We start from the raw sequence: 17,805 nt of genomic DNA on the forward strand, positions 1-17,805 counted from the left end.
TTGATGTTTTTCTATTGGAATCTGGCCAAATTTCTCAATAAGATGCTAACGTAGCAGACGCGACGCGTGGCCAATTTATGTGGATGCCACGTCGCTGTCACGGGGCCACAATGTTGACATTGTGCCAAATAGAGATTATTGTGAGTATAAGATTGGTCTGGTAATTTGTGGTGACATTGCATGTAGGATAATCGAGAAAAATAGTTAGTAAAAAAACACAAAATAGAGATTAAAAAAACTAATTACACATTGTATGGTACTATGCATGTTTTTTGTTCATAGTCCGTTTGGATGATCTAAGCAGTTTGAGAAGCATCCTGGCCTTCGTCTTGGTCGTATCAGCACACTGGCTCTGCAGAAGCAGCAGCAACTGAGTCAGAGCTCCTGCTTTCAGCGCAGCTTCTCTTGCCTCTGATGAATCGTAGCACAAGAGGATGAGCGAATTCACTGCGCTATCGCTTCCTTCAAGATCCGATATTCTGAACAACGTCTTGACCAGAGCACTCGTTATGCCCTGCGGTTCATCAAGAATTGCCTCTTTCGCCTTCTCGATTCCTAGAAGATGCTCGAGCAATCGCATCCCCAACGGCGCCGCTGATGCTCTCTCTTGCGTCTTGGCATGTAGGATGTATGCGAGGAGTCCGTTGATTAGGCCTTCTCGCAGCAAGATTTCTCGGATTGATTCCACAGAGCATAGAGACGATATGGCCTTAATTGCCGCCTCAGAGACCTCAGGCTTTTGGTGGAGGAGGAGGATCATCCCACGTATGAGTCGGAATCTGTGGCCAAGCATAGTGAAGAGCTCTTTGGTCTGGAAAGACGATGACATTGTCTCGACAAGTCGGCACAAACTGATCTTGGTGGTGACTGTTCCGTGCTCGAATAGTGCTAGAAATGATGACAATTTCGACTGTTCTTTGAGCATATTGAGACACTGAAGCTCACCTAGGTCCAACAGTTTTAATATGCAAGATAGAGCTTGGTCCACAAAATGCACGTGATCAGGACTTGGAGCGGAAGGCGCTCTTGATTCCGCGTACCCGAAAATTAGTTCCAACAGCATCGGCAAGAATCCCAACCGGAGAAAAGCAGCACATTTCAAGGGAGATTCTGCGGACAAAACCTGGATTCTGCGAAGTGTATGAACCTTGTCAGCCAAGGTGGACTCAGGGGACTCAAGGCTGTGTCTCAAGGCGATGAGGCCACGGTCAGGATCGATCATCCCACCGGCTTCGCAACTCAATTGGAGCCACTGCTCAATCAAATGCCGGAGAGTGTGGTTGGGACGACGGACGGGTCGTGGAGCCTCTGCATTGTGACAGGGCAGGTGAGGTTACCGGCAGCGAGCCACTTCTCTATGCTTGACCGGTCATATGTCTGCCCTGTGCACAGAGTGACCGGGTCAGTGAACAAGTCTAGGCTAATTGGGCATCTGAACAAATGGGGAACAGCCATTTCTGGGTCTTTCATGAGGAATTTGGATGAGCCCAAATTCTTCAATCTTTCAGATAAAGCAACAAAGGAACCCACAGAGATGGGGGGGAAAGACCAGAATGAGCAATCAATGTGTGAAGAAGCAGATCATAGTGACAATCCAGAAACAAGGAAGAAATGAGAAGGGCTGCTTGGCTTGAAGGCAGTCAGATGAAATGAAAACAGCAAGAAACAAGCACTTTATGAGGAAGTCGAGGACAGGATACAATACACCCAGAAAAGATTACAGCTATACAGAATTATTGTGGGAAATTCTCTCTCTCTCGCTCTCTCTTTCTCTCTCTCTCTCTCACCCACACACACACATATATGTAGATATATTTGTTTTGCATAAGGGAATATTTATGAATACAGTTCGGTCAAACTGACCCACCTAGAAAGAGTTAATGGGGCGTTGTCTTTGAAGTTTGAATCTGCCCCACATGAGTTGAAAATGATAGGGCATGATGTTGTTTTTTAAAGGAGAGGTGCTGGCTTCATTAGTGTGATGAGAGGTGCAAAAGCAATCATCCTATATGAATCACCTTGTGAAAAAGGGAAAAAATAAAATTGTAATATTTTTTTATTTTATTTGGTAAGGAATAAAATTGTAATATTGATCTTGGAGCAACGTCTTAAATAGAACCAATCACAATAAACGAACAAAGAGAGATTTTTCATTTTTGGGTGCAATTCACAAATTCTTCATATATGATTGGCTTGGTATGATAGAACGAGTCTAGATAATAATGAAACATAAACTGGACATCACTGATTCATTAAGCCATGATTGTTTTTGCATAGAAAGGAAATGATAAATAATGCATCGTTCTCACTTGGACGGATATGATCAAAAGTGCCCAACAGCAGATAATATTTCTTTTTCAATAACAACTCGCATTTTTGTTAATTGTTAAAATATTAGTCTTTACTTAGATTTTTTTCAAGAGATACAAATAATATTTTTTTAACACAATATTTTTCAAATTACTGATTTTTCGTCAAATGAAAGCATCGAATAATTGAAATTTGACAATTATTTAGTCATTTGCTTTTTGGGAATTGGAAGAAAATGCTTTGAAATTTGGAATCTTTGAAAAAAATATTATGCTTCGGATTTCTGGAAACTAGGGAAAATTTCACAAAAGATAATGTGCTGACTTTGGCAAAGAATTTTCAGCTTTTTCAATACATCTTTTTGATGCAAGAATCTTTATATTGGATTGATATAAATGCCCAAAAAGAAATAGTGGTATATACATGTGCATGCATCTAGAGAAGAGAAAAAAGAATAAACCAAGAATAGAATTCCATCAAGTGGCTCTACGCAATCACTCTTTTGAATGCTCACACCTAAATTCAGTATTGCTTCTTGTAAATTTATGATCAAATTTCACTTTGCATCTAGTTTCAATTAAGGACATGACTTAATTAAGAATGTCTAGTCCCTAAAGAATAACTGAGAATAGATTATTCCATATTTCAAAGTAAATAAAAGTGATTCATTAATCTCTTAATTGATAATTTTGCACAAAGAGAAAGAAGAATTTATAAAACATTGATTCCAGCTACTAATCATTGATCTAATTGGTTTTGAGGAGCTTAGTGTTTGATTCAATTCACAAATTGAACTGTCAACAAGATCTAATTTGAGACCCAACTTGACTATGTATGTATTTTGTACTATTCCAAAATTGTACCAGTGACTCAAAAATACCTTCCACCATAGATCCGTTCATAAGGGGTTATTTAAAAGCCTTCGTGGCGTTGCTCATGCACACTACCATGTTAGAGTCTTAATGGCTTCACTAGTTCAAGTTTAGGTTATTGAAAATCTTTAAGGTGTTAATGTCTTATAGGGATAAGTTGGGATTTTTGGTATTTTTATTACCCGATGATAATGATGGTACTATTCATTATTATAATGAAATATCCCCATTTAGATATATTGGATCTTAGTTGTTTTATTAATTAAAAGCCAAAAAAATCCTAAATTAGTGACCTTGATATATTTCCACGCTTAGTATTAGACGAAAAGATAAGTCTAAGCGCAAAAGGGAATGATAGAGTATTTAAATATTGAATCCAGCCTAAAATCTCTCGCTATAAATGTTCTTCTTGGTAAAAGGATATTGGCAATAGGAATACCCTTGGTAAGTTCAACTGTCTAGTACAATATTGCAAAGAATAAACTTTGAATTTAGGATAAAATTTACCTTTTAATCGAAATCCTTAGAGGGAGATCAACGGAAGTGAGTACGCTAAGCCAACCTAAAGTTTTTTTTTTTTTTTTTTTTTGGCTCCTTTTGATGTCTAAATTGGGAAAAAGGGCACCAAAATCAAGAGAAAGAAGGGGATAGAAGCGGAATTGTTGAGTAGGGTGAAGATAGAAAATTTTGAGGAAATACTTGAAAGCGGAAATTTTTTCAGGATTGGGCATAAGAGGATAACTTAGCCAAAGACACCCAGCAATATCGGGAAAGTGGCGTCGAATTTCAACTTCCTAGACTCAATTAGAGACCGGCCAAGCAAAAAAAAAAAAAAAGACTCAATTACAGCACATATCTCATCAGCCAAAAAAAAAAATGAAAAGTATAGAGGTGGCTGGGCTTGAAAAACCCAAAAGGGGCCAAAGAAGACACTAGACCTCTTCTCATGCATCGACAGGTGTGCACTCGTCATTCCTTTGTACGGAGCAACAAGAACAAGTCGACCTAATGGGATCATTGTACCCACGACCAAATAATATGCTACATCGATGAAATCCTCGAAAAAACTTTGATAGATAGGTGACAAAAGAGGCACCAAGAGAGCCAATACATAAAAAAGTGTAGAGTGTCCATCATGAGTGACCTCTCCGGAATCTCGATAGAATGTGGTTATAAACTTGGTGTAAGAGAATTCTCCAACTGTCATAAACTTAAACTATTGGCACTTAGAAAAATCATATAGGTCATTAATACTCCATAGAAACGAAGATCGATGACACTAGCTAAATTGAGAAGAATGATCAATATTGGTCATAAGTGATAAGTTATGTGACAATTACTGGCAGCTACATAATGTAGTTTCAACTATGATAAAACTGACTATGAACGATGATTATCGATGATCATGAATTACAGTTGTTAATGCACGATGGCAAATGGTCAATGAATTTCTCACTTCAATGACAAAACCAATATATTGCTAGTTATTAAATTTGGCTTAGTGGTGGACACTAGGAAAAGAACAAAGGGGATAGTGAAAATGTCGATTAACATCATGGATATCAAGCTATGGTGGCACGACCATGTTGCACTTCAGGGTTGTAACCGCTTATGGAGAGGATTAACATGCAACTAGAAAGCCAAGAATTGCAAAGACGCAGTTGTAACTACATTTGAAGTATCAACAACTCATACGTAATCAAGTTTAATAGGCTAAAGATGATGTATGATTATTAGCGGATAAAGACACTAAAAGTGCCATAAGTTTTGCATTGTACTCACTTAGGTAACATAACTCTTTTTTCAATCACTTGAGTAACATGATTTCTTATTTTAAAAAAATTATTTACTTGAGTGCTATAAGTTTCAATCGATTACTTAAATATCATAATTTTTAAAAAACGTTGACATAGGTATTGGAAATTCAACGTGGCCTAACACTTGTGATGAATTTTTTTAAAAATCATGCAACTAAAGTGATTGAATGAAAAGTTATATGTAACTCAAGTTATTGAAAAAATAAAAATCATTGCACTCATGTAAACATCGATATTCAAGTGATCGGAAAAAAAAAAAGTTATAATACTTGAGTGAACGTCATACGAAAATTATAGCATTTATGGTGTCATTTCCCTAATTATTAGAAAGGGATCCATCATCAAGAATAAATATTTCAATGTACTTTTATCAATTCATTAGACTCCATTTCTTTTATAAAAAATGAATAATTTGGAAAATTATTCACAAAAATAATCATCTATTTCACTTACCAAAATGAACAAATGAAATATATTTTCATTCTCCACAAAAATGCTAAATATAATATATTTTTAATAATGAAAAAATTTTCTATTAACTAATTATTTTAAATGATACAAGCAACCATTTTTAAGAAAATATTTTCAAAATTATTTATTTTTCGCGAAACAAACATAGCCTTAATATTAATGCCTTTTCAGTTTTCATCCTTTACAATCTTTCACCTTTAAATTCATTGTTCTTCTTCTTGGTTACACCGATTGAATTCCTATACAAAATCACCACTGAACCCATCTCGTGAAAAGTCAAAAATCAACTTTTTGGTGAAACACTTGGGTCAACAACACCCTTTTTTGGTGAACCACTTTTTATCACAGCTTGATTTGGGGAGTCGTCTCTTGATCTTCGAGCAATTGCGCAACTAAGGTTTGGTCATTATAATAAAAGTTTAAATCTGTTTGGTCACTAAAAAAAGATTAATACTACTAAAACCTCAAACTAGTATAAATGTGCCAAAGTTCATCCAAACTAAATTTTGTGTCATAAAAATTCCCAAACTGGTGCATCTATTTCCCATTTGTCCCAAACTATCTAACTAATATATCCATGCCACATTTACTAAATTGGAGTAAATATAGGATTTTTTTTTTTTTTTTTTGTTGGGGGGTTAAATGTGGCATGGGTACACTAGTTAAATCCTAAAAAAAAATTAACCAATTTAATCTTAAACATTTTATAATTACATCAATTTAGTCCATCCAGCCAATTTCGATTGTTGGCCGGCCGACAAACGTTGACATAGCAATTTTTGTTTTATAATTTTTTTGAATTTCTTTATTAATTTTATTCATTTTCTTTTTCCTTTCTTTTTCTCATTTTTTTCCTCCTTTGGCTTCTTTTTTCTGCAGCTCACCGATGAGCGTGGGAGGGTTGCCAGAGCGTTGCCAGTCACTGTGGAGAAAAGAAGCCAAAGAGGAAGAAGAGAAAGAAAAAAAGAAAAAAAAAAAGAAAAAGAAAAGGGAAAGGAAAAAATTAATAAAAAATTTGAAAAAAATTTATTTTTTTTTTCAAAATTGCCAAGTCAACATTGGCCAAACAGCCGGCCAAAATTAGTCTAATGGACTAAATTGGCACAATTACAATAGATTTAGCCCTACAAAATTTAAGACTAAATTGTAATAGATTTAGGATTTTTTGGTAATTCTCCCCACCAATTTGGGGTAAATATATCTTTTTTTTTTTTTACAAAAATTAATTTGAGATAAAGGTGGCATAAAATGCTAGTTTGGGAGGGTTTTGATGGTATTTACTCTTAAAAGAAAGTCCTGATCAGTATTATCCAGTAGGACTGTGTCTAAGTCAACAAAATTCGTAACCTCTAGTTTATGCTCTCTGTCCTCCTCTGTTTCTTCATGCTGATGGCATTCTATTAGAAATGGAATATCGAAATTGCGATTATTTTAACTTCTTTCCTGTGGGATTCTTTGGGGGTTGAAAGAAAAAGTATATGCCCCACCACTGGTGCAATTTCTATGGAAATAATCATCAATCCCATGTCTAGTCGGGTTGCCATGTTGGATGTTTTGCATGCCAAATCATGTGCTTGAGAGTAAAGTCTTAATTAGTAATCATGGTACGCTGTTAAATCAGGGAATAATGGCATTTCATCATCGCCGCAAGTAGTCAATTTTTTTCATTATTGAGTGGGTTAGGTCTCATCCTATACCATAAGTCATGTTATTTTACTATTTCTTTTCACTGACATGAACACACTATGAGATTCTCAAGATTTTGCAGCGAGGGAAAAAAAAGGAAAAGAGATGAAAAGATTCACAAAATTAAGCGCCCATTGTTTTTGCGGATTAAGGCAAGTTCGGCTAGTCATTTTGCCGTATTTTTTAATAAACGAAAATTGAATTCTAGTTATATGCTTTCTATATACAGTTGTTTACAGTTGTATATATACATACAAGGTCTTCAGGCTTCTTGTAAGGGTGACGCCCCATTGTTAATGCATTTGCTGTATGTACAGAGAAATTTCTTTAGTAAGTGTCACAAGTTTCAATTGGATATTGAAACAAGTAAAGCCCATGTTTTGAACAATTGACCGTTTTAAACATACGATTAGAGGTGGCAAAATGGGTTGTGGGTTAGATTTAGATCATTAAAATTGTATTATATGAGAATGGATCAAAATGGATTGAATGAGTTAGGTCTAACTCATTTTCGACTCATTTGAACCCGACTCAACCCATCAATTTGACAAGTCTATGTGTAATAGAGAATTACCACCTTTACTAAGATTTCTTTGTATAAATAGCATTGCTTGGATGCATTTCTTTGTTGACAATGGTTCATCACATAACCATTTAAAGAGTTGCATTTCTACATGGATGCATGTGACATCAAAGATTATCTTCTATATATTATGTTCGCATATATTATATTATATGTAAATAAAATTACATATTAAATTTAAAGTAAAACATCATTAGCATGTCCTAAGCCCGGTCATGAGCGTAGGTCTACCAAGCCTGACCTCTATGGACTCGAGCCCTAGCACTAGGGTTCCAAGCCCCGCCTCGTTGGGCTACTACCAAGGGCCTAGGAGCAAGTGTTAGGATTCATGTGCCTAAATATAAAGTTTTTGGTTTAAGTTCCCTTACCTAGTCATATTTTGGAAAATCATGTCTGATTTTTAAAGAGAAATCATTTTTCTAAATCTAAATATAGATTTTCCTTTGACTCATTTTCATAAACAATTCAAAAGCCATTAATTGAAAATATTTTCTTGAAAATATTTTATGCTAAACAAACGGAGACCAAGGATGCATTTGTTTTGCAAAAAATGAATGATTTAAAAAATATTATCTTAAATATGATCGCATGAATTACCTATAAACATAAATGAATAAAAATATTTTTATTATACATGAAACTTTTTAGACATAAATTATTGTAGATAATGAAAACATTTTTAATGACATAATTATTTCAAGAGATATAAACGATTTATATATATAAAATATATATTTTCCAAATTATTTATTTTTTGCGGAATAAATGGAGTCTAAGTAATAGAGATTAATTTTGGCAAATCATCTTTATCTCTCATGAATAAATATTTATTGATGCAGTTCAGTCAAACTGACCCACCTAGAAAAAGTTAATGGGGGGCATGGTCATTCAAGTTTGAATCTGCCCACATAAGTTGAAAACGGTAGGTATGTTGTTTTTGAAAGGAAAGGTGCTGGTTTCATGAGCATGATGAGAGGTGCAAAAGCAATCACAATAAAGAACCACCTTGTGATTTGGGAATAAAAATAAAATTATAATTTCATTTTTTAGAAACGTTAGTAGAACCAATCACAACACATATATGAAGTGAGAACTATCAAATCCTTCATGCATAGTTGACTTGGTATAATGGAATGAGTCTCAATAATTGTGAACTATGAGATGGATACCACTCGTTATCAAGCCATGATTGCTCACATTCAGAAAGAAAATGATAATTACACACGGGTCTCACTTAGGTGGATATAATAAAGAATACACAACATAGTAGATATCCCAACGCATTCATATTTCATTTTTTTTTTTTTTATCGGGGCTGAATCAAACTAAGAATTGAAAATTCATTTCTACTGAAGGACCCTAGAATTTGTGATCACTCCATACCAAACTTAAAATTCTCTAAGGAAGAGATAGAATAGATTCTGACCAAACTTCATTCAGTTGAATTGTGAACTAAGATTTTCTAGATTATGTTTTAAGGAACATTTAGCAGTCAAGGAGGCGACTTTGTATATAGGTTAGAGATGATAATTCTAAGTTTGAAAAGGCTCCAAAACTACAAACATCTATTTCACAAAAGATTGATAATTTGAAAATAGTTTTTTCTAAAAAAGTTTTGCAAAAAATGATGGTTGGTATCGCTTCAAAAATTAGTCAATAAAAATATTTCAATTTATCAACAATAATTTACAATTGAACATCTTTGTTGACGATTTGTTAATTAATTTATTCAGCGATACAAACAAACAAGGAAAATGTTTAAGTTTAATCTTCCAAACAAAACCATTCCAATGTGAAGTAAGATTTTGGAATCTTGGGGAAAATAAATCATGCACCAGATTTTTAGAAACTACTATTTTCAGCATTTTCAATTCATCTTTTTGACGGAGGAATCTTCAAATTTGGATTGAAAATGATGGACAAAAAAGATAGTGATGTATACATAAGCATGCAGCTAGAGAGGACCAAAAAGGAGGAGTTTGCTCGAACCAAAGAATAAATCCATGCTCTACGCAATCACTCTTTAGAATTCCCACGCCTAAAAATTTGGTTATCCCTCTTGTCAATTATCTTCATTGATTATAGATTGATCTCGATTGATTACCATAGAAAATGGCCAAGAGAATTGGACAAGAAAAAATATGAAATAGAGTGTACTATATGGCCACAAGATCAGTATCCCATTTCTAATAGAATGCCCTAAGAAGCAAAAAGCAAAGGAGGACTGATGGCCTGAATCTGATATAAAACGATGATGATCATCTTCCTTGATTGATCCTCATTAATTATAATTGATATTGTAATATCCAGTTAGTTTATATAGTTATGCTGCAAACCCTGTAAACATGCTCGTGGGGTCTTCATCGTCATGTCAAAATATACACAAATTTCAGAATTTCGCCTTGTTGCATATCATTTCTCAACACCAGTGAGTCAAGCCATGGCGCCTCCTCCTCCTCCGCATCCACACTACCCGTATTGGTATCCGCCGTATCCATATGCGGCACCTTCGTATCCGTATCCACCGCCAAAGGCGCTCGTGTGCTCTAAAGCGGCTCGGCCTCCGCCTCTGCCGCCAAATTGGCATTGGCGTGGGTGGGTATTCAGAAGAGTGACTGCGTAGAACATAGATTCTATTTTTGGTATAGAATATGTATGTATGTATGTATGTATGTATGCATGCATGCATGCATGCATGCATGCATGGTATGTATGTAGGTATGTATTTATGTGCATTAATATCAATCCCAATTTGAAGATTCCTGAGTCAGGTAGATGAATTGAAAAAGCTGATTTGAAGATTACTGTGTCAAATAGATGAATTGAAAAAGGCTGAAAGTAGTTGGCCAAAAGTCACCACATTTTCTTTTGCGAAATTCCCCTAATTTCTAGAAGCCCGGTGCATAATTTTTTATCAAAAGATTCTCTCAATTCTTATTGAGATGCCTTTATTTAGTGGAAAACGAATAGATTGAAACTAAATTTATTTTTAAAAAATAAAAATAAAAATAAAAATAAATTATTTTATTTAAAAATAAAATGGGGCAAGGGAGGCGGCTGAGGGCGCCACCTCCCCACCGTTACCGGGAAGGGCCGGTGACGGAGAGGAGGGTTGGCCGGAATCATCGGGCCCTAGCCAGGGACCGATGACCCTAGCCAACCAATGGCGAGGGCCCACGAGCCCTCACCCAAATCCGGCAAGAGTCAATGGCCCTCGCCCAAATTCGGCAAGGGTTGGTGGCCCTCACCCGGCCCGAGCCAAGGGCCGCCGCCTGTTGGGGAGTCGCCTCGGCGAGCTGCAGCCCTTGGCCCGATCGGGCGAAGGCTCGTAGGCCCTCATTGCCGATCGGCTGGGGTTGCGGACCCTTGGCTAAGGCCTAGCGATCCCGGCCGACCCTACACCCTCTGTTGTCAACCCTTCCTGATGGCAGTGGGGAGGCAGCGACAATGAGGACTCAACCCTTAGTCACCTCTCTTCCCCTTTTATAAAAAATAAATAAATATTCTTATTCTTATTTTTAAATGGTTTAAATGAATTTAATTTTAAATTAATTTTTTACCACGTCAACACTAAAACGATGTCGTTTTCGCATTGGCTAGCCACGCCATTGTGCAAAATGATGCCGTTTTGCACTTATTTCACCGAAAAATCGCAACGTCAGTATTTTGGCCGGATTAATACTTAAGTGATTCATTTTGCTCCGATTTTGGCACTTAAGTGTCGTTTTCCTAATTTTTATACTTAAGTGTCATTTTGTGTCAAGTTTTGGCACTTGGGTATACTTTTTCTCTTTTCAATTTATGTGGACAGATTCGAATTTCAATGACAATGCCCGCATTAACTTTTTCTAGGCCGGTCAGTCCTCATGTAGTGCTTCTTTCTTGGTGCTTTCATTTCATCTTGACTTCCCTCCAAAGCACGATCCCCCTTTTTGATTCATTCCTAGTTTCTGGATTGTCTCCATGATCTGCTTCTTCACACATTTAACTGCTCATTTCTGGTCTTTTCTCCCCCAATCTGTTTGGCTTCTTTGAGAAACTCACTTTCGTAATTCCCCCTCCCCCGGAAAAAAAAAAAAAAAAAAAAAAAAAAAAAAGCAATGTGAAAACTCATTTTTGGATCATGATTCGGCCGAGGCATGGTTTCAAATGTCCTATATTATAGAAACAATCTGTACGATCTTTCCCACCGTATAATAAATTCAATTAAATAAGATCATAGTTACTCAAAATCATAAAGATTACTATCTGATCATTAAAAAAAAAATCACAAGGATAAAGAGCAAATCTCATCGCATTAATAGGTTTTCACCTGTCCTTCGTTCCAATGGAAAAATAAGTTAGTGCAAACAGAGTCAAAACTTGTAAAATTGTAACATCTAAGGAAGTTTATATTTTTCTTCTCATCTCTTTACCTTGCTTAGTTTATAAAAAAAATTTGACCGAAGTCATAGAGTCGGACCCCCTAGTGAAATCTTCAAAAATAAAAATAAAAAATAAAAAATAAAAAGTTTACATTGACAGCATAAAAAAATTAGTAGCCAAAGTGGGTTGGCTCAGCCAGTGAGATTCGAACTCTCTCTACTCCATGTTCAGGTTCAATTCCCACTGCCGACATTCCTATTTGGTGGGCAATCTGTAAATCCACTATAAGATCTTCTAGGCCTTCGGTATGCCCTGCTCTTAGTACAAGGTAACCTCCTCTTGTCCTAAAATTTTTCATATATATATAACCAATTTTATAGAATCTTTCTATCTCCTCGTGCGCAAAATTATCCCTTGAAAGATTAGTTCACCAATGTTTGTTCTTAACGTCGTGAATATACTCTTTTTATTTGATTGCCTAAATAAAGCATGAAATAATTCTTTAGGAGGCTGTGAACAAAACTTAGTATCAAAGCCTTATCCATTAGCAAGCCAATCATTTCCAAAAGTTAAGTCGCTAGACCATTCCATTTCTCTCAGGATTGCGCATTATCTTCCTAAACTGATCCTGATCTAATTGATTCTATCTGATATTGTACTATTTCATTAGTCTAAATAGTTATCCAGCAGAGCTTATGAATGGGCTCGTGGACTCTTCATTATTAACCATATTGAAATACACACATTTGAAATTCCTCTCTTCCGCATATTATTCCTTAGCACCAGAAATTAAAGCTATGGGGTCGTCCTATTCATATCTGGAGTATCCATATCCGGAGCCTCCTTATCCGTATCCACCACCAAAATGTTGTTTGTATTCTAAAGCGGATCCGCCACTGGCACCGTATTGGCACTCGGTTCCATCTTCGAAGGTGGCGTGCGCTCTGTACGTATGCTGCAATCAAGGATCATCGCGAGTTACTCGACTGGAAGACGTCCAGGTTGTGGTCCGTCGCGCCCGTATCGAGCCTGAACCCGAAAGCCGAAGCATCCGTTATATCCGCTATGATATGTAGATGCCATAGCAAAGAAGGTCAGGCTCGAGTTGAGTGAAATGACCCAAACCCTAGCCATATAGATGGATTCCTCTATTTATTCTATGGGTCCTTCAAGTTTATAGCTGACTGGCAGTAAATAATTGTTTATCGTCATTGGGAATATACTGGGTTTTCATTACTTTGGTTCTTCTGTAAATTCAACGATACAGTTCAAATGCTAGCTAACCCCACATTGTACATCTTTCATCTAAAGAAAGATGACAAGAAATATGGGATTTGCACTCGATTGTGCACTCGGATATACAATAGGTGCCCAAGAAAACTATCTAAATTAACCAAATGTTACAATATCAATCACAATCAATCAAGATTAAGTAAGATAGATAATGCGCAATCCCAAGGAAATATTATTTCTAGCATTACACATATAGAAATCCGATGCAAAGTGAAATTTGGTCATAAATTGACAAGAGGCATAGCCAGAATTTTAGGTGCGGGCATTCTATAGAGTGATTGCGTAGAGCATGGATCCTTCTTTTGGTCCTCTCTTAGATGCATGCCCGTGTTTGTACACCATAACACTGCCTTTTTTGTGCATTAATTCCTATCCCAATTTGGAGATTCCTGCATCGAAAAGATGAATTGAAAAAAGGTGAAAGTGGGCCAAATGTCAGCACTAGATGAGGAAGTCAGGGACACGAGACGATTCACCAGAAAAAGATTGCAACTATGTGATTTAGAATACTGACAAAACAAAAAAAGTGATTCAGAGTAATTTTGTAGAAGAGCATATAGAATAATTATGGAAAAAGTGATTCAGAGTAATTTTGAATAAGAGCATATAGAATAATTATGGAAAAAGTTATTCAGAATAATATTGTAAAAGAGCATATAGAATAATTGTGGAAAATGCTGGCTCTCTTGCTCGCATAAAGGAATATTGTGAATGCATTTCAGTCAAATTGACCCACCTAGAAAAAGTTAAGGGAAAATCTTAAATAGGGATCTAAAGTATCATTCTTTTCTCAAAAAATGACTTGATGTGGAGTTTGTCTTAAATAAGGACCCAAAGTAGTCATTTAATCTCAAATGAGGACCTGATTCGTCGACTTGCGTATAGATATATCTTCGATTCACATTCTGATGGGTTGGTTAGGGATATTTTCATCCAAAAAATGTTCTTTTTTCTTTTTCCTTTTCCCCTATTCATTTTCTTCTTGATCCCATCCATGGTTCTCCAGGGGGTGGGGGGTGGGTGATTGGGGGAGGGGTGTGGGTGATTGCGCTTTGTTAGGGGATTTCAATCTCTTGGCTGTCTCATCATCTTCTTTGTCAATATTGAAAATAGGCATTGCCCAAATCAAGAACACTGGAATTGGGGAATGGCCGGTGATCGGCCTTGTTTAGGGCCAATGAGGGCTCAAAGTGTGATGTCTTGAAATTTGAGCCCTTTTAGGGATGAATAAACATGAATTTCGTCAATGCATTATTGGTCGATCTCACTCGGAATTGATCACTCACAAGATACTGACCTTGAGAGGAAAGGCTAATGAGGACATAACTCATGCAACTAAAGAACTTGACCTGGGAAAACGACTTAACCGTAAGACTTGCGTGAAGACGATCCTATAGATAGGTAGGCCGATTTTAGGGACAACTTTAAGTCAATGGCACGACGGGTGATTCCGTTTACTATTAACAAACTCATGAACGACCCTATGTTGATTCTCGGTAATCGTGTACTTTGAAATAATAATCTATCATCTGCAATTTCATGTAGTCAATGATGTCCATATGTTGAGATGTCTTAAATGTGGTTTGACACGAATCAGTTACGCATGAATTCTCGAAGCCGTCTATCAGTTTAAGTTGTACCAAAATGGCATTAGGCGAAATTGACATGGCATGAGAATTCAAGATTGGACTTTGAATTTTTGGGAACATCCGGGAAGGACCTTTGGATGATGCTACTTCGACAGCCGACAGTGCCAATTGAGCCGAGTAAATGGAAAAAGGACTTACAAAGTGAGGAATCGAGCCTATGAGGACATGGGCCGGGCAAGGCTAGTGTAGGCCTTAGGCCCAAGGTGGGACTGCCACCATGATGGGCCCAAAGTAAGCAAATGAGCCCATTGGACCCAACCAACCATTTTACATTCCAAGTCCATTGTCTAACCTTGAGCCATTTTAAGCCCAACCAATTCCCGAGCCCGTTCCTATTAATTTCCAAGCCCATTTCGTAAGCCCGCCCTTCATTTTCAGCCCAATGCCCAATGGAAGATTAGGAATTGTGCAAGGTGGAAATGACCATTTTACCCCTAGTTGTTGTGAGGAAAGTCAAAAAGAAGAGAGAGAAGATGATGTCACTTGCATAGGGACTTGAAGCATGCATTGAAGGCCCTTAATGAGGCTTGACATCCAGCCCTCACATCACTCTCTCTCCCCTCCTTTAGCTCCCCCATGATCGAACCTCTCTCTCCCCTTGTTTCTCTTCCTTCCTTCTTCTTATCATGATGACATTTCTCCAAAAACCTAAGTTGTTTGTTGCCTTCCCGTGAGAATCACCACCGTGCTCAGGACATCCAAACCGTACGGATGGTGGTGGCTGCTCATGGTCGGTCGAGCCGCCGGTGACCACGGCCAGCCGGCTATAAAAAGCCGCTAATTGGATTGCCTAGTAACTTGCCCGCCTGCACCGTTTCATCATTTCAGTTGTTTTCCTCCCATTCTGACCCAGCCTATGCCTAGCCCAGCCACCAGCAAGTCCCCCTTGACCCCTAGGTGCTACCGATCATCGACCAACCACTCACCGGAGCTCTAACCAACCCACCTAGCTCATTTTCTCCTCCGGCAGCTAATTTTTCAATGTTTTAGTAAGAGGCAGATGTTGTTGCTGCTATTTCAGCCTTAGGATAGCTATGGATCTCTATGGTTGAGTACCTAGTGCATCACCTTCGTCGCCACCACCGCATACGTGTCTCCGGCCCACTTAACAAGTGAGTTTACCCCCATAATCCTTCTTTTAATGCCTAAACTTGCTTAGAGTTGGTTTAGTTATAGCTAATTCTAGTTTAGGAGGTTTAATTAAGTTCTATTAGCCCTAAGATAGGTGGTTAGATAGGTGGTTAAGATTAGTTTAGGCTAATCTTGCTTTTTGTTAATTAATTATGGTTTGTGTTTAATTAAGCATGTTTTACCTTAATTAATTGGTTGTTTGTTTTAATTAATGATTTGCTTAATTTCTAAATTTAATTTATTAATTATTGAATTTGGGAATTATACTGTTCATATTGTATTGTTCACCTATTCACGTGCACTATTCACGCGGTACTGTTTACACACACACACTGTTCATGTGCATTGTTTATCCGTGAGTGAAAAATTATCTTATTTCATGTACTTTGGTCCTATGATGTGAATGTGATGTGTCATTGCATGGACATCCGCATAAATCGTATGGTTTTCACAAAAAGGGAAAAATGATTTATCCAATGGACACCGAAATGGACCACTTTTATAAGAAAGTGATTTTAGGTTGTATATGTAAGCATGTGTGCATTGGCTAGTGCTCAAAGATAAAAAGTAGTGGTATGCTTGCATGATCACTAAATTGAACCCACCACCCCGATAGAAGTTCAAAGGGTGATAGTTGTTTTACCCGCCGCCCGACAGGAGTTCAGGGGGTGATAGTCCGATTTATTGGAGACACCAACAGTGGTTCGGTTGTAGCCTTGAGGGGCAGTAATAATCGGAACACATGTGAATGCAAGAGTGTATGAGAAATATGGCATAATTGGTTTCGATTATTCATGAGTTGATCACATTGTTTATGGCATGCACATATGAATCGATAACGTACAGGGTGGGCAATGGCCATGTGAGATCGCTTGTGACACAACTCGTATGTGATTGATGCATTACATCATCTAACGGCCATGTGAATTGCATATATTGTGCTAAGATATAACGTGCAGGGTATGACATACCGAGTAAGGTTGCATGTGAACTAACTATTTGATTATTGGTTGGTCCCAACTATTGTTATTTATTGGTTGTTGGTCGTCGGTTTGTTTGTGGGGTGGTTTTGAGAAATACCCCGACTTGAGTTGGTGTACTAACCGGAGCTTAAGGGGAGGACTCGCTGAAATTTTATCTCATTGGTTATTGTATAACCACTTTCAGGCCCTTAGAATGGTGCACCCGCTGGTGCGATTTATGATCACAAAGGACTAGGAGACCATCGTGACGCGCCACCGATTCTCAGGTCGGGCGCATCTTTACGAGAAGTATCTCTCCACCATTTGGGTGGATGAGGGACTAGGGTAATGGATACCCCATCGGTTCCTGGCATGGTCATTTGGGAGGAAGATATGTTGATCGGTCCTCTATAAGGTTTTGACGGGCTGCTTGATAAGGGCCCTGAGGATGCCGACTGGGATCCCATGAAGTTATACCCTCCTAACGATGTGGTGGAGAATCCTGCCTCCTCTTCACCAAAGATCGACCCGAACGCCTCTGATTACGACTTGAGCTTGATTACAACTGATTACTACAATAGACCCCATTTCAGGCATCGGGATTAGGGCACGCACACTTGGGTCTTTGATGGACCTAGGCACAAGCATCGAGGTACCTAGCCAAGC

The 17,805-nt window shown here is 37.5% G+C and overlaps 1 protein-coding gene across 1 annotated transcript; it reads right to left on the reverse strand.

The window, feature by feature from the left end:
* Positions 1-259: 259 nt before the first annotated feature.
* LOC104420143 (U-box domain-containing protein 26) lies at positions 260-1,222 on the reverse strand. The gene has a single exon (XM_010032035.2). It carries the CDS (start codon positions 1,220-1,222, stop codon positions 260-262), a length of 963 nt encoding a protein of 320 aa, XP_010030337.2.
* Positions 1,223-17,805: the final 16,583 nt, after the last annotated feature.

The sequence above is a fragment of the Eucalyptus grandis genome, chromosome 2 (genome assembly GCF_016545825.1).
Source record: "Eucalyptus grandis isolate ANBG69807.140 chromosome 2, ASM1654582v1, whole genome shotgun sequence".
Classification (NCBI taxonomy): domain Eukaryota; kingdom Viridiplantae; phylum Streptophyta; class Magnoliopsida; order Myrtales; family Myrtaceae; genus Eucalyptus; species Eucalyptus grandis.

Coding starts and splice junctions, on each gene's coding strand:
- LOC104420143 (XM_010032035.2), bottom strand. CDS start 1,222: ATGATCGATCCTGACCGTGGCCTCATCGCCTTGAGACACAGCCTTGAG.